This window comes from Natator depressus, chromosome 20, assembly GCF_965152275.1.
Source record: "Natator depressus isolate rNatDep1 chromosome 20, rNatDep2.hap1, whole genome shotgun sequence".
Lineage (NCBI taxonomy): Eukaryota > Metazoa > Chordata > Testudines > Cheloniidae > Natator > Natator depressus.
Window position 1 is genome coordinate 4,469,626 of NC_134253.1, and position 18,195 is coordinate 4,487,820.

General features: G+C 45.8%; 1 protein-coding gene across 1 annotated transcript in view; it reads right to left on the reverse strand.

Moving 5' to 3' along the window:
- The window catches only part of GALNT6 (polypeptide N-acetylgalactosaminyltransferase 6), a 42,892-nt gene that overhangs the window by 4,493 nt on the left and 20,204 nt on the right, over positions 1-18,195 (reverse strand). The window contains exons 4-9 of the mRNA XM_074935271.1: positions 13,856-14,005; positions 12,166-12,400; positions 5,792-5,909; positions 5,011-5,211; positions 3,768-3,899; positions 723-824 (exon numbers count right to left, since the gene is read on the reverse strand). Coding sequence (XP_074791372.1) covers positions 723-824; positions 3,768-3,899; positions 5,011-5,211; positions 5,792-5,909; positions 12,166-12,400; positions 13,856-14,005 — 938 coding nt within the window. The remainder of the gene's footprint in view (positions 1-722; positions 825-3,767; positions 3,900-5,010; positions 5,212-5,791; positions 5,910-12,165; positions 12,401-13,855; positions 14,006-18,195) is intronic.

The following is an 18,195-nucleotide window of genomic DNA, read 5'->3' on the forward strand; positions in this document are numbered from 1 at the left end:
TGTTCCCCATCCTCTACCATCGGTAGGGATAACAACCTACTTCATGACGGAAAAAGGGAGTAGAGCTAAGGTGAATTTTTTGGATGACATTTTTACTGCCAACAATGAAGATTCAGACAGACCAAAATATTTCACGAATTCACCAAATTCTTTCGGTAAAAAAACAAAACAGAGAATCAGGAAAAAAATCTTAACGTTTGTTTCAACACTTCTAACATGCTTTTGGGATAGAATTTTACATTAAAAACTGCTAAAAGTCAAACATAACATTTTGTTTCGGTTTGAATGAATTGGTTTGTTTGATCCAAAACAATTTCTTTTTTCTTCAGTGGTTTGGTTCAGCCCGGAAACAAACAGAAAATTGGGACAGTTCTGAAAGGGGGCTTTAATTCCCACTATAAAGTGTTTAGAAATCCTCAGATGAAAGGCAGAGAGGCACAGTGTGTCGCTGGAGCGCCATGGACTTCAGCTGTTTGGGGCGGAGACCATTCAGGCTCAGGACTTGAATGGAGGTTATTGTCCTTACTGAAATAAAATAACTTGTTTAAATAAGAAGAGGTATGAAGGAGGGAGAATTGCCCATGTTCCGTGCATGATTCAAATCTTAACTGTGAATATGGAAAGGCTGGGTTTTCTTCCTTCTCCCAGCTCTGGGCTTTCCTATTTCAGTGGGGGTGGGATAGGGTGAAAGCAGGTGGGACACACTCGCACAGACTGCATACCTGATTGCCTCCCATCCCATGGCAAGGGTACATGATCAGCGGCTTCCCTCCGTGATTGTTCTCGCCAACATCCAGGCAATTCTTTGACCCTTCATTTTTAATCTGAAAGCAAAGAACAAAACAAAGCAAGCAAGCAGCTCAGGTTGGAGGGGACTTTGCTGCGTTTGGGTGCTCAGACGCAGACCCGACCCAACCCTGCGTGCTTGGCCAGGGATTCAGGATCCACTTTTCAGCTGAAAACACAGCCCAGCAAATCCTATTACATCCTGTCAGGATCCTTGGCCAGTTTTTCTTTTTTAAATCAGGGCTTTGCTGTGGTTTGGGGGTTGGGATCCTACCTATTTCTATTCTTTCAGCAGCGTTTCATTTAATACTCAGTATATTTGAGCTGAAATTTTCAAAGCCACTGGAGATGGAACACTAGACAGAGAAGGCTCTGAGTTTCTATAGTGAATTCTTACCTCAGGTGTCCAGCTGGTGGGTTTCTCCAACATGCACAGGGTCTGATCACTGTTTGGGGTCTGGAAGGAATTTCCCCCCAGGTCAGATTGGCAAAGACCTTGAGGGTTTTTCCCCTCCTTTCATTTGCAGTGTGGGACATGGGACACTTGTTGGTTTGAACAAGAGCACATGGTGGATTCTCTGTAATTGAAGTCTTTCAATCATAATTCGAGGACTTCAGTAACTCAGCCAGAGGTTAGGGGATGAGGTAGAGGAGGTTCTGTGGCTGTGATGTGCAGGAGGTCAGACTAGATGACCAAGATGGTCCCTTCTGGCCTTAAAGTCTATGATTGTAGCAACCAATTCACATTAAAATTAATGAGTATTGGACATCCAAATTGCCTCAATCTCTGCCTTGGAGCTCTAAGTCTTAAGAGGCTGGGACCTTTCGTAAGGCACTAACTTTCCAGGGATGATTATTTTTTGGAGATGGGAAGACAAAGCATTCTGGGGAAATAATGCTGAGAACTCCACAAACTGAAAACTACCCAGAGCAGGCGTCAAGTAATCGTCTATGGACAGATAGCTGTAAAACTGCCTTCGATACAATAACTTCAGGGAGCAGCCCTGCAAATTAATAAATCTGCCATGCTGACTTCTGGCTGCACCTTCTGGAATGCAAGCAAGGGCGGGGTGCGCAGGAGGGTTCAACCAGGATTAGGATCCTATGCACGATCGGCTTATATCTGGTCACTCTTCTGCTGCCTACGTATCACTAGATAGCTGGATCAGAGACTTGGAGCTGCAAGTTTTTACTATGCAAAGCAACATCCTTTCTGCAGTTGGCATTTGACTCCATTTCTGTGAATTGGAATGAGCTCAGCTGCGTGATCTGACTTCCCAGGACAAACCCAAAGTGTGTATTTTCCTTGAGGCACCTGACCTTGAATCGCCGGAGAAGCCAACAACAACAATCTTTAGTGGCCATAAGAGATAAACAGTGCTCTGCACAGAACTGATTTTTCTGTTTGGAGCTGACAGCACTGCTGTGTCTCAAGGGGTGCATGGGAATTATATATTTAAGTTTGCTTGCATATTTATACCCGCCTCTGGAAATTTCCACGACATGCATTTGAAGAAGTGAGTATTCACCCATGAACGCTTATGCTCCAGTACATCTGTTAGTCCATAAGGTGACCCAGGACTCTCTGCAGCTTTTACAGATCCAGACTAATGCGGCAACCTCTCTGATATTTAAGATTGTGAGGCACTCAGATATTATGGTAACACAAGCCAGATAAATACCTAAGAGATGCTATTTTTCTTGACTCACTGGGAAGGTGGGAGTCAAACTCCTTTGTCCATTGCTGGCTTCACTATATTTCAGCCCCACTTTAAACTCCCCAACTCTCAGAACCCTGCACGGATACCAGTATCCCTTCAGCCAAGAACTGGATTGGCCACTTAGAAGCCTATTACTTGGCCAGCAGTACAGTTCTTCAGCAATATGAGGTGTGCCCAGCCCTCAGGCAGTGAGTCATCTTTGCTGCACTCCCCTTCCCGGCTGGCCTGGGTGAAAGAGCAAAACCTGCTAAATCACAGACCAGCCTTCCTCAGCGCTGACAGCCCCCTCACCCCACCGCTTAACCTCCACTGTTCCATTCTTGAGCATAAGCTGCCAATCACGTAGCTAGCTGGGGAGGAAGATATGGGGAGAAGTCTTAGAAAAAAGTTCGCTCCTTTCCATTTTAACATTTTCTATGAAGCTTTTAGTCCTGGTGTAAGATTGTTTCAGTAGGAATAAAAGCCCACTTTAAAAAAAAACCCAAATGCCTTTTCCACGGGGGGGTGGGGGGAAGAGAGAAGAGGGGACGTTCTGTGTGTAAATAAAGGGAAAATGGGTTCTCTATCTTACAACCAGCTAGTGTAGACGAGCCCTGAGACAAAGGGGAATGGGATGGGGGCAGGCGGGGAGGAGAAAGAGCAGGGGACTGAACAGAAGTTTCCCAAGTCTGACAGAGGTGCTCATGAGTAACAGGGAGGATTCCAAGTGCCAGGGCACTATTTAAGGCTATGTCTATACTATGAGGTAGGGGTGCAATTCCCCTGCTCGTGTACACGTGCTCACCGAGCCAGCCGTGACTATAATGAGCAGTGGTGTTGCTGCAGCAGTGCCGATAAGCATACGAAAGGTATTCCTGGCTCCTGCTGGGACACCTTCATTTGTAGGTTCCAAACTCAGAAGGGACCCAGCGTGATCGGACCTTCTGTATAGCACAGACCACAGAACTTCCCCAAAATAATTTCTATAGCAGATCTTTTAGAAAAACATCTAGGTCTGGGGCAAAGTCATTTCCCTTTTCGGTGTCTGCGTTTCTCATCTCCAAGATTTGTCTTGGACATTTAGACTGTAAGCTGTTTGGGGCAGGGACTGTCACGTCGGGAGTCTGCTCAGTGCAATGGCAACCTGATCTTCGTTGGAGCCTCTATACAATACGAACCGCTGCTATCGTCTCCATTTGTTTCTAGAGAAGGAGGGAATTGTGGGGGTGGGTGGGTTAACCAAAAGGAAACAGGACAACACAGACGCACTCCTGCACTTACTGCTCCATAGAAGGTTGGAGTCAAGTCTGGGATGAAGATCTCTGGGTAGATAGTTTGTAGATACCAGGTGAAGTTTTTACAGTGTAGTTGCTCCTTCAGTTTGAGCCGTTCTGTAACGTCGCCGTACGTTTTCTATCAAAATCATGCAAGAAAAATTAAACTAGCCTCAACGGGGCAGCAACAGAATCCAGAACCCGGCGTTTCCTTTAATAGGTTTGCCTTAAAGCATCACAGAGAGGCAGTTTCCATTTGTAATTCACCTTAGAACCTTATGGGATTAAGTTACGACACACCTTCCCTTCTTATCACAGGTAGGAGGATGTTTCCCAGGATGCTTGTCACTGGAAGGAGGGAGGGAGGGAGGGAGGGAGGAAGAGAGAGAGAGAGAAAACCTGTTTTTCCCTCCAGCAAATCTTTGAGAGTTTGAAATTTCCCCCCCCCCATCCCGAATCAGGACAAAGTGGAAATCTCAAAAATGTTTGACTTAAAAAAAAAAAACCCCAGAAAGTTCAGCTTGAGTTAATCGAATGGTTTTCTTTTAAAGCTCTGTTTTTAAAATCTAATTAGAAATTTAAACTAATGATGTTTTGACCCAGAATTTTTTTTGTTCAGAAAAATGGCAAAATGAAACATGGATAGTTCTGAAGCTTTTCCACGGTGGGTTTTTTGGGGAGTCAGGAGGTTTGTCCAAAGCTACCCTGTTTTGCAAACAAATTTCAATTAATCAGCATTTTTTGACGAAAAACCTTATGTTGAAATATTCTCCGACTGGTTCTAATCAGAAGGCTCATCTCAGACAGCACAAGGCATTTGGGAGCCATCCTCACTTTGGGTTCTGAACAGTGGCAGAGCTAATAGGGAGGGGTGTGTGTGTGTGTGCACCCCCCGGTGGCCTTTACATGTATTTGTGGCACCTTTTCAAGCCAATAGCTATAGTTGAAGGTTGTACTACCAATAACCCATCGCCCCCCCCCAGCTCTACAACCTAGCTCTGCTACTGATCCAGATCCCACATGGGTTGGCCACTGACTCTGCACAGAGTCTAGTTGACTTCTATGGAGTTCTGCACAGGCAGATGGGTCCATCCATGTGGTTCTCTTCATAGGACGAGCGCCTTAAGCATGACACTACAAGAAGCCCGGCACTGCCAAGAGGAATCAACCAACTAGTTTCCCTGCATACAGAAACACATCAGAGATGCTTTGATTACTTGTGAGATGCTTTATGGAACTGGGGTCGGTACCTCTCTGGCCATCTTCGAGGCCTGCTGGTTTCTTCTGTAGAAGATTTCCTTATAGTCGTCCATCCAGACCTCTGCCAGGCGCACTTGGTTCCTGGAGATGACCTGAGTTCCCTTTGGGAAGGTGTGTGGACTTTTGGAGCGGAACACGTGCCCAACCACCGAGCAAGGGATGATCTCCAGCTGACCACCACACTGCCAAACCTATACAAGGGGGAAGCAGCCCATCCAGTGGATTTCAAAGGGAGCTTTAGTCAGACAAACCCGGACACATCAATCAAAGGGGAAAAATAATGTTTCCTATGTCCAAAGTGTTTTCTTCCATAGTTTGAAGTTCAGAACTGGACTGGGTTGAGATCTGGCATAATGTACTTTGAGCTTCGTTATTTGTATTGCAGTAGTCCAAAGCCCACAGTTAAGGGATTTTGTTGGCCAAGGTTATGAGGCCTTATACTCAACTCACTGGCATTTCTCCGTAACGTGATAACTTTTGAATGCTACATCTGATCAATGCCAGAATTTCAGGGAATGTTTTAGGCATCAGTGGGCACAATCCTATTGATTTGGGGGAGGGGGGGAAGGGAGAATTTCAGAAAATCAGAAGAGGGGAAAAATAGGAAACACACAGTGACCCTATGTGTTTGTGGGGGAACTCTTGGTATAACTCTTGCAATACGATGGGCCTACAGAAGCAACAAAGTGTGTGGGCCCCCTAGTTTTAATCCTGCTAGAAGTTAACTGTTCCCCCCCGCCCCACACACACACTGTTTCACTTGGCTCTTACCCTAAAGGACATTTCCACATTCTCTCCGCCCCAGATCTCCATCTGGTCATCATAGGAACCAATGTGTTCAAAATAGGACTTGGAGATTGCAAAGAGGCCGCCAGCAAAAGTGGGAGACCTGAGGGGAGTCAGAAGCAGAGTCAAGAGACCATACTTGGTGCATCACAAACGTTAATTTAGCAATCTGGGCAAACCCCACCATTCATCCTGCTGCAAGACAAATATCCATAGGAAGTGGCAGGACAAGATCAGAAATGAGGATATTCAAAGCTGAACCCAGCAACTACCTCCATCAGCATTGGTTTGGTATTGGCACGGGCACCTTTCTTGGTATGGACATATTAGGACAGAAGACCAAGGAACACGTTTACCAAGGAAGGCTGCTATACAGCCAGCATCCCAAAAGCTTCAGTAGGGCAATAAGGTCACCAGGATGGACAAACTGAACACACAGCCAGACTGTCTTAGGGATCTGGCTAGAGATCGATACAGGTGGCACTCAAATCTGTAGGGAGGCCAGGGGTGACTGAAGGTCCCTAAAAGTGTGGGCCCCCCCCCCACTGGTGCCTGAAACGTGGTCCCGCCCCTGTGCTGCCCCTGCCCCACAAGGCCCCACCCCCCCAGTCACTCGCCCTTACAGCTGGTAAAAAGTGATGGGGCCATGACCTCCTGGCCCCCAACCCCATTCCAGGGACCCTCTGGGATTTGCCATGATGATGCAAATATCCCCAGTTTGCAGATGGGGATAGCTACACTGAGATGTTAAATAATCTTCACATTCACAACTCTGAGCCCTGGTATTGCGGTGTCCTCCTGCGATCAGGAGGAATGTCTCTACGCTTGTGACTGGCCTGCTCAAGATATTAGGATAACAAAGAAACCCTTAGAACAGACGTCAGAAGCCTCTTGCTAAATACTTCAGATAAGGGATTATCGTCCAGACAAGGAGGAGGATCCAGTGGATAGCATGCTAACCTGGAGACTCTGAAGACCTGGGTTCAATTCCCCACCCTGCCACTGTCTCCCTATCTGACCTTAGGCAAGTCACTTGATCTTTGCGCCTCAGTTCCCCATCCACAAATGAGGATAATGGTGCTACCCTGCCTCACAGGTGTGTTGGGAGGGAAAAATACATGGGACTGTGAGGCGCTCAGATCGTCCGGTAATGAGGGTCATGTAAGTACCCAAGACAGAGAGAAGTCAAGGGAGCAGCTAGCAGCTGCGACACCGAGTGGATGCAGGACCCAGGGGCTGATCTGATTCAGGAGGAAGAGAAGAAGCCTTGAGTATCATTACTGAATGTCAGAGCAGAAAGGAAATCCAGGTACTTAGGACTAAGCATCTCCTTCTGCCTCCCTTTATAATCTGTTACATCTCAATCTTAAATGGGGGGCAGAGTGGAACCGAAACTGGCTTTTATAAAAAACTTACTGAACTGCTGTGTTCTCGCCGAGAGGAGCCAGCGGAGATTAGAGGCAGCTGGAAACCAAGTTACCAGTCCACAGGAAAAAAAGGGACCTTTATTGAGACAGAAACTTCTCCCGTCTGACCTTTCCACAAAGCGGAGCCGTACTCCAGGCCAGAGGCCAGGCTTTGTCTCGCTATCGCGGAAAGGGCCAAGAGCAGGCATTGAATGTCTTCGCTTGGGAATTCAAGGTTATTCTGTTTCTGAAGGGGCAGAGACAGGTGACTATCGTCTACAATTGCTTGTGCCAACTGGGCAGCAGGCTGGCTGGGTTTGAAGGAGACAAAAGACTCTTTTCTACGGAGCTTCAGGAGCAATGCACTTTAAAATGTCAAAGGTAAGTTACCAAAAACAAAGAAAAAACCCAATCTCAGGAACTTATCTGGCCCCTGTCGCTGTTGTATCTTTATTGTATTTATCCTTGCAGCACTTCAGTGCTGTTCCCCTCCCTTTTACAAATGGGGAACGGAGGCAGGGGACAGGTCTACATGAGACAAGGTTTGCCGGTATACTACGCTAGCACCGTGGACGGACCTCATGCTGGCAAAACTGTGCTTTGGGCAAGATAGACGATTCCAGCCCTTCTGAACAAAATGAGTTATATCAGCAACACTGTGATTTCACCAGTACATCAGTCACAAATCACACTTCCTCACGTCCCAGACTGAAACAGCTATGCCAGCATAAGTTTAAGGTGTAGAACTGATACTAGTTTATATTAGAAAAGGTTTGCTGGTATAGGTTGCAGAGTGGTAGCTGTGTTAGTCTGTATCAGCAAAAACGACGAGGAGTCCTTGTGGCACCTTAGAGACTAACAAATTTATTTGGGCAGAAGCTTTTATGGGCTAGAACCCACTTCATCAGGTGCAAGGAGTGAATTTTCCACTCCATGCATCTGATGAAGTGAGTTCTAGCCCCCGAAAGCTTCTGCCCAAATAAATTTGTTAGTCTCTAAGGTGCCACAAGGACTCCTCGTCGTTTTTGCTTGTATAGTTATGCTGCAAACCATCCTAGTCTAGACGCAGGCTACGCTGGCCAAAGGAGATCTTTTGCGGTATAGTTAAATCTCCTCCCCGAATGACAGCAACTATACTGGTAAAATACCTCTTCTGCCGGTATAAGCTACTTCTCTGCTAGATCTTTTACAGGCAAATCTTCTCTAGTGTAAACAAGGCCTAAGTGGTTTGTCCAAGATCACACAGGTAGTCAGTGGCGGAGCAAGGATTTGAACCCAAGTCTCCACGACCTGTGCTCTAGCCACTAGACCATGCTGCCTCCAGCCTCCTAGAATTAATTGGAAATTGACCAATACCATCTCACTGGCAAAGAAATAAAACACAATAAGTTGTAAGTCAAGTCTCCGTATCACAATAAGCAGGTTCTCCTGTTTTGTGCGGGACAGCAATTCCTACTAATCTTTAATGCTCCCTCTGTTCAAACAGGAAAAGGGCCTTTTCATAAGACTGAACGGGCAGATCGCCCCCTTTTCCCAACTCAGGTACTGACAGTGAGTTCAGATGACAGGGTTTTTTGAGGTAAGTGGAAAGATAAAGAGACACAGCAATTACGCTCTTAATGAGAGACTTTGCCAGAAAGCAAGGTCTGTCTGGAGCCTGAGGTGATTAAGAGCTCCTTTTGTAAAATGCTGACAGACCCTGGTCGTCGGTGGGCAGGATCAAATCGGGGACCTCCAGAGCTTAATGCACGAGCCTCTACCACATGAGCTAAAAGCCAACTGGCTCTTAGCTAAGGGTGTAGAGCAGGAGCAAACTTTTCCTCTCCCCCTCCCCGCCGATGGGACAGAACACCCCACCCAGGAGGTGTGTGGGTGACACATTCATTTGTAGAAATTAAGTTGATAATGGCTCTCTCTCATTCAAACCCAACTAGAGATATCCTCCTAACCAGCCACCCCACTCCTTTCAGCTAACCCAAAACAGAACACACACCAGTGTCTGATGTAGCTGCAAAAAGAAAAGGAGGACTTGTGGCACCTTAGAGACTAACCAATTTATTTGAGCATGAGCTTTCGTGAGCTACAGCTCACTTAAATCGGTTAGTCTCTAAGGTGCCACAAGTACTCCTTTTCTTTTTGCGAATACAGACTAACACGGCTGTTACTCTGAAATATGATGTAGCTGCGTTACACTGGGAAGGGGAAGCTATTCAAGTCCTAACAGCCAAGCACCCTAAGGGGACATCCTGACACTCAGTTAAGAGGCTGTACACAGTATAGGAACAAAAAGCCAAGCTGCCAGGAGCTGCCACTGGCTTTGGAGGTTTGTTTTCAGGCCTGATTTTCAGATAATTCAAGGGCCTGCAGGGCCAAGCCAGTCCAAAGCATCTCAGCATTAGATCTGAGCTAGAAAACAAGAATTCTGTTTTGTGAAAATCTGAGGTTCTGAAATGTGCTTTAGTTTTGCATTGGAACGATGAAGCTCTTTGAAATTTTCCATCAAAAAACATGAGCTAACAGCTCTGTGGTTAGGTCACTCACCTGGGATGTGGGAGATCCAGGTTTAAGTCACTGCTCTGAATCAGGCTATTGGCTGTTCTGGGGTAGGAGCCCCCCCAGCCCCTCAAAAAAATTCAATATTGGATATTAGACACCTTCCTGACTAATGTTTCATCAAAACTACTATGTTTCCATTAGAAGTTTTGGTTTTGACAGATCAGATTTCTCAGACAGAAAAGTGTTTCATTGAAAAACTCCTGGCTAGCTTTGCTGGCACCTCTCAAAGTCAGCCCTGAGGTACCTTGAGCTAGGCACTCAGCATCTGACACATTCAAAACATGACATGCCCAAACTCAGCAGCCCTCTATGAGAGCTTGGCTGTAGGGCGTATTAGGAAGGGTGGGGTCGAGGGGCTACCCCTTCCCACAAAGATACATGTTGCATGGTAGACGGTGTTTGTCTTTGCCTCTTTTCTCCAAGAAAAAGGACAAAATTCCATCTAGAGCTAGTTGGGTAAAAAAAGATCAAAAAACCCAAACAATTTGGTAAAAAAAGCTTCTTAATTAAAATTTCATTTTGCAGGGTGCAACCCTCCCGCAATTTTTAATTGGTTGTTTTCTCCTTCCCTCTTTTTTTTTTTTTTTTTTTTTTGCAGGGGGGGCACCCGATTTTAAAAATTGACTGGAAAAAAGAAAGGAGAAATCAACAAATGAAAATAACCCCACAAATATTTTAAAAATCGTGAATAAATTTTAATGGATATTTTTTTTTTAAACAAAGATTTTCCAAATTCAGAAAAAGGCTGACAAAAAACCAAGAGAGAAAAAACAAACCCCCAAAGCCCCGCAAAAAGCCACCACCACACATTATCTGTCAAAAAGAGTTTGGTCCACTCCAATACCCGCCAATATCCAGGACAATATTTGCAGGTCAAATTTGCCCTCTCCTAACAAAACAGGCCACACCACTGAATGAACCTCAGACAGACCCGAGGGCTTGTCTGCACTAGAAAGTTGCACCACTTTCACTATCCCAGTATAATACCACCTAGCTCTTTTCACCAGTAGATCTCAACGCGCTTCACAAACTTTAATATACTGATTCTCAACACTCCTGTGAGGTAGGGCAATATCATTATCCCTATTGCACAGATGGAGAACTGAGACACAGAGAGGCTAAGTGACTTGCCCAAGGTCACGCAGGAAACCTGTGGAGGAGCAGGGAATTGAAACTAGGTCACGCATCTTTTAGGCTACCGCCGTCATCACTGGACCAAGCGGTATAACCCCTCGAGTGTGGATGCTGTTACTGATATATAAGCACCTTTATACCAGTGTATAGCTTATTCCTACAGGGGAAAGGGAATAATCTATACTGGTATTTAAGCACCTTTGTGTCAACATTACTGTCTCCATTAGGGGTTGTACCTGTAGTCAGACAAACCTAGTTATTAGATTTAAAAAAAAAAATTCTATGGATAATATAGATGTTTATTGCTACGCATCCCCTCAGATTTTTATCGATTTAAATTTTCACAGTTCTGCAAAATTCCGGGGAGCGGGACCATGGGGGTGCATGTCACACAATTATTTAATGACAGTAGATGCCGATATTCAGAAAGTTAAAGCTTTATAACAGTAACACACACAAATTGTCACCACCACATGTCAAAAATACTAAAGTTTGATTTAAGGATATTGAGTGTCTAAGTTCTCAAGCAGCATTTTGGTTTTTTATTTCTGTAAATTTCAGTTATTATTGAGGGAAATATTTTTTCCGTATGTATGGTGAGATTGACATTTACTAACATTTGCCGACAAAAAACTAACCCTTCCAAGCCTAAGGATAACTCTAAGCGATAAATCAAAAATCACATCCCTGACTGGACGGATATATCTGTGCTTAGACCAGCCCTAAGAAGAAAACCTTGCAGCCTGAAGAAAACAAAACAAAACTGCTCCTCACATAGAATTATTCTAGTATTTGTTAACTACACCCTTAGACTGACAAGTAGGACCAAACACTCCTTTCCATGACTGCTTATTGCTAGGGTGACCAGGTGTCCTGTTTTTAAAGGGACAGTCCTGTTTTGGGGGACTTTTTCTTATATAGGTGCCTCTTACCCCCCACCCCGTCCCGGTTTTTTTACGGTTGCTATCTGGTCACCCTAGCTATTGCATGCGGTACTGTATCACATACCCACAAAGAAAAATAGTGTGTTAGCATAACACCCAGAAGCTCCAGTCACGGACAGGGCCTCGTTGTGTCAGGCGCTGTACAAACACAGAACAAAAGTCCCTGCCCGGAGGAGTTTACAGTCTAAGACAAGAGACAACAGATGGCTGCTGACAGACGGGGGAGCATATAGAACCAGTGAGACAATATTGGCCAGCACGATAAGCAGTGGTTTCAGAAGACAGCAATATACCACAGGCATATTCATTTTGCACTTACTTGATAGGGGAGGTCTCATCTTTTCTTCTCTGCTTCTCCTTAGGAGGAATGGCCTCCCACCCAAAGGTCAAACTCCAGTCAAAATTTCCCCGACTGTGTTGCTTCCCATATTGGATTGGCTTGGAAAACTCAAAGGTATTCAGGTCAATGGTGGTGATGTCTGGACTCACCACGGCCGTGGGTTCCTCTGCAATCCGGGATAAGAGAGGCTCCAGCCAGCCATGGAAACACTCGCCTAAGAAGCAGCGAGGAAGAGGACCATAAAGGTGGGATTTCATCACTACTGGTTAGATTGCAAGCTCTTAAGGCAGGCCGCATCTCTCCCTATGGTCCCAGATTCAACGAAAGAATGAAGCATGCGCTTAATAGGAATGGCCTACGGTGTTTACCTAGCTCTCGACACAATGGCCCCCAATTTCTGGTGGGGCATCTAGACACCAATGTAATACAAATGATGAATGAAATCTTCTGGTGAGACCTGTCTCACCCTGGTTGGAGAGAAATAAGATTCTCAAGCCTCTTAAGAAGGGGGCAGAAAACAGCCAGAATACACTGTATTTTCAGGAAAATGCTGTCATTTCATGGTGGTCCAGATATTGCTGGCCTTACGTGCAGAGAACAGCACTTTACGCTGCAAGAAATCCCATTCAAATACAATTGAAAAAAGGGTTCACGTAGGAACAGCTTTTGGTTTCAGCTTGCATTGCAACTGACTGGCTGTCTTGCAGAATAAACCACTGCTCAGTCTGCGTGAGGCCCTGTGCGATTATCGATTATCTACAGGAAAACAGGCAAAAACAATCAACCCCCCTCCCCAGTAACCCAGGCCGCTTCCAAACACAAATGCCTTGTTACAAGGAGAAAAAAGAAAAAACCCACAAAAACACAAACCTCCAGTTTTGATGTAAGTAACTATCCAACTGGCATGACCGAAAACAGGGCTGGATTTAGGGACAGGTGATCCAGGCGGTCGCCTGGCGCTGGGCTTGGGGTTCTGTTTTTCTTGTTAGTGACAAAGGGGAAAATAGAACGTTTGAAGTAAGATGTTTCAGGTATTCTGTATGTGCACCTTCGTAGAACCTTCCAGATTTTCTGAGAACTACATTTTCCTTGAACCTCCTAAAATGTCAGCCACGCCCATGCGGCTATATAAGGGGCAGGGTGTCGCCAGCCAGTGAGATACAGAACAAAGGGAAGTGAAGCAAGAGCCCAGCTGTGATATTGCGAACTTTGTTTTATTGTGTAATTGTGAAAGCGTACCTGTGTTTTAAAACGTGGAGGGAGTGTCAGTAGCGACGAATAATGGACATATTTAATGAGATGCCAGAGGTATCAACTGAACCCCTATCTATGCAACACACTTCTTTTCCCATACTTAACATGTAATGTTTGATGACTTTCTAAGACTGCGGAACTGAAACCAGCTACAAATACAATAAAAAAATAAGGCATTCAAAAGTTTAACAAACGGGGGAGGGGGGCATGTGCCAAAGATGCTCCTTGCCTGGTGCGCAATTTGGCCTCGGGCTGGGCCTGACTGAAAAGAACCCAAAAAGCGGGGGGAATGTAAGTTGCATGGTTTCTTTCTAGGAAAGAAATTTAATTTCTAAGTAACATTTTCAAAAGCAGCTAAAAGCCACACCTGGGGTCCTGAAGCTGACTCAAGGCAGAAAGGCCCAGCTATACTTACAGTGAGCATCCAGGAAAGTAAGCACCTCTCCGCTCGCGACACCAGCGCCGAGTAGTCGTGCTGTTATTAACCCTTTCCTCTCCTGCTGCCGCACAACTCTCACGATCTGCAGCTGCTTCACATAGAGATCCAGTTGGTCTTTTAAATAGTCTGAAAGGGAGAGTTTATCGCATGCACAGAAAGTGAGCAGGGGTCATAATTCAGAAGGTCTGCAGATCTCAAAGCACTTTGCACAGGCAGCAAGTGATACTCCCATTTTACAGATGAAGACAGTGGCGGAGGCAGGAATAAAAATCAGGTCTTCCGAGTCCCAGTCCTGTTCCCTATCCACTGAGCAACACTGCCTCTCCAGAGCAGAAGGACTGCCCAGCACCCTAAGGTATCTCCTCACCTCATCCCCGTGTGCCTCTTGCCCAAAGCAAAGTTATTAACTCTGCTGATGATCGTGAAAACGTGGCAGTATCATAGTTCTAAATACACAGAACACACTGTGGGGTTGACGCATACAGTACTTGCATCAACACAACCTGAAGCTCTGAAAACTCCAAAATACGTATTAATTGACCAGGCTGATCCTAGGTCTGAGCCTCACAGAGAAGACTAAATCCATGACAAATGCCAGCTTCTTAAAAGTTGGTTTTCCCCCACAGCTGAGACTCTCTCTTTCCCACCTCCTCAGGAGGGGAAAAAAAAAAAAAAAAAAAAGAATTAAATCTTTTCTGCAGAGCCCACTGACTCAAGACAATTTCCTTGATTTTCTCCCACCTCCCCACTAAGATTCATGACTAGCTTGAGACTAAACATGGGAAAAAAAGACATTCCTCCACCAAAAAAGGATTTTTTATTTGTTAAAATGAAAGCGGGCCTTGCAATGAAATGCACTCTGCAATCTGAACTATGGAGCTCTTCCTGCAGCTATAATCTCTCCAGCTTTCTCCCATCAAAGAGATTAGTCTGGGACTCAACAATACAACTAAAAAATTCTCTTGACCTGTAGTTAAAACTTCATCATGACCAAGCAGATTGGGGATGGGAGGAGTGTGACTTGCTTAGAGAACAGGCTCAGAGTCGAGTGCACAAAAGGGAAAGAATTAGGTTTTACCCTCCAGCCAGATGCTACTATGACACAAAAGGCACCAGAGGATGAGCTCAAAGAAAAGGAAAGGGATTAAGGAGAAAGAGGAACGTTGTGAAATATCTTGGCTTACTCGGTGAGAGGCAGGTCTAAGAAATGCAGGTGCACAAAGCTACTCCCATCCCCAACAGAAAGAAAAAAGAAAAGAAAAGAAAAGAAAGAAAGATCAGGTCACCCAAGCCTCTTCAACATGCAGCCAGGAAACATTCCCCAGTTAACATTTCAGGGGATAATATCTACCTTAGATATTTACATGGCCTCCATCCCTGAAGAATCTGGATACCTCATAACCTTTAATGTATTTAATTATCCCAGTATAACAACAATGCCTGTCTTTATATAGTGTTTTTCATCAGGAGACCTCAAATGGCGTTGCAATCGGTAATGTATTTATTCTCCCACAGCCGTGTGAGGCAAGGCAGTGCTGTTAGCCTCAGTTCCCTATCTGTACAATGGGGATAAGGAACTTGCCCAAGGTCACACAAGGCAGCCTATGACAGAGGAGGGAATTGAACCCAGGTATCCTAGAATCTCAGACTAGAGACCTTACTGCTGGATCATCTTCCGCAATGGACTGCGGAAAGGAAATGATTAGATCGAATCTAGGCATTTGCAGAGTGAAAATGGAATCTCAGATCCAGTCACATTATGGAACAAAGCAGGGAATTACACTCTTCCAGCACCTCTAACTTCTGACCTTGGCACATTGGCTCCCCCAAGGACATTCAAGCTCACGTGAGCGGCGACAAGAGAGTCTGCTGCTGTGAGGCTAGACAGGAAGTGGTGAAGCACCGTTTGCTCTTCTGTAAATGTCAGAGCAAAGCAGCTGTGGAAAAGGCACTCAAGTTACTGGTTACGACGGAGTCCACAGCTCCAGCGCCTGGGCCACAACAGGAAACGGTGGCAGAACAGAAAGCACAATCCACGTTCAAGCAGGTTTTGCAAAGTTCGTTGGCCTGCCGGTCAGGATTCCTTCCCCAGCTTTTCTGGCCAGCTGGGAGAGTCGCTTCCCTGCTCTGCGCCTTTTTGTTTCTCCTCCAGTCCTTTCACTAGTCTATTTAGACTAAGCTCTGTGGGGCAGGGCCTTTTTCACGGTTTGTACAGCACCTAGTGCCATGGGGAAGCCGCTTGGTGCTCCTGTAATAAATAACAATTGCTGCTAAAATGCAGGAAGCTAACCGAGCTGGTAAAAACCATCCGCAACAGAATTGGGCTGTAAAGTGGGTGATGCAGTTGGGGGGGTGGGGGGGGGAAATGTAGTCCTACTTGGTGCTGAAAGAAAATAAAGCCTTCGCCATCCTATCAACATCCTTTTCCCCAGGATAAAAAGACACCAGCACAATAGAGGCCATTGAGCTAGCAAGGCGACTGGATAGCACATAAAAACTGCACACGAGACATGATATTTCACAGGACAGTCTACAGCACTCTTTTAAACAGGCTGGGTGGTGAGCGGGAAAGGAGATCCACTGATAAAGAGAAGTTGGAAGCTTTATAACCAAGTGCTAAAGTGTCAAATGCCAGGTCTGCCTTTAGGGAGATCCAGTTTTTCACCCATTACATTAAGAGCGTAGAGAGGTCATTGGAGGCTGGAAACATCTCTGGATTAGCAGGGGACATGCATCAGCCAACTGACTTGATTTTGTTTGCATTGTCAGCACGAGGGGTCCATTATTGGTGCATGGAGGAACACTTACCTGAAGAGTGTAACAACAAAGAGCGCATCCCATGTTGCAAAATTTAAACTTCTTCTGAGCACCGAGCGGGAATCGCCACACATGGCACATACCTGTCCTCTCGCCAAACTTTTTAACCAGCCTGCCTGCTGGTGGACATGGGGGTGGTAACGTTCAGCTAGGACACTGGACAGAGTCATTCAGCAGACCTAGGTTCTATTTCTGGCCCTGCCATGGGTGATTCACTTCCTACCTCAGTTTCCCCACTCACCCTTTGTTTTATGCTTTTAGACGATAAGCTCTTCAGGGAAGGGTCTGTGTCTTACTATGGATCTAGCTACACTGCAGTCAGAGGTGCGATTGCAGCATGTGTATCCATACTTGTGCTAGCTTTAATGTAGCGCCCTTGGTACCAACGGCAGAGAATGGCCGCAGTCCAAGCCTGCACTCAGGATCCCAGGCAGGCTCGTACAGCCACAGCTTCACTATTATCGGTGTGCGAGGTAGATCAATTAAAGCCACCTCGGGTATGTTTATATGGGCTACAGTCACATCCCCACATGCACAGGGTCTGTCTACACAGCATTTAGCATAGTGGGGCTTGGAGCTTCTAGGTCCTACCATAATACAAATGAAAACAATGCAATAAAGCCACCCCGCAAACAGAGTAAAGCAAATCATAATATAAACTTCACCTCTTCTCTATCTATGCCCACATGGTGTTTATATAAACACAGATCCCCAAACGAAGGACCCCTCAGCCCTATATGATGCTCAAAAGGGAGTTAGGGTTGTCACCTGTCTGGGTTTTATCCCGACAGTCCTGTTTTTGGCTTCTGTGTCTGGGTGCCATTTAGGGTTGCCAGGTGCCTGTTTTTTAAACTGGAAAGTCCAGTCGAAAAGGGGACCTGGCAGCGTCTGGTCAGATGTCCTGACTGGACACCAAAAGTCCGGTTACCGTGGGGCTGCGGAGGCGCTGTGTCATTAATCCACCTCGCTCAGCTGGGCCCAGCTCCTACCTGCAGCAGCTCCTGGCCCAGCCCGGGAGATGAGGGAGCCCAGCCAGGGGTGGGGAGGGAAGTAGAGATGATCCAGTGAGTGAGGGGGGAAAAGAGAGGAGCAAGTGATGGGGGCAGTGCCTCTTAGAAGAGGTGGAGCAAGGGGCAGGGCCTCAGGGATCCAGTTACTAGCAATTAGAAAGGTGGCAACCCTCGCTTCCACACTGGCTTTGCACTGTGTGGAAGTCTCTGGCTGCCCATTCACATGCAGCAAACTGAAGATATTTGTTTATCCCCACCATTTGGTCAAAGCCTGATCTTCTCTGAGATCTAAGCTGCAGGCAGATCTGATGCTGAACCATGTGATTAGTTTGCCTTGGTTGCAACTACTTTAGATCACTAAATGGCAGCTTGCCTTGCAAGTGAGTAATTGCCAAGGATGGAAAGCATAATGTGTTCTGTTTACAGGATGTGGGAGGGGTTCCCAGGTTGTTACTTGCAGACAGGTATGTGCAGAGACCAGATTTAAAA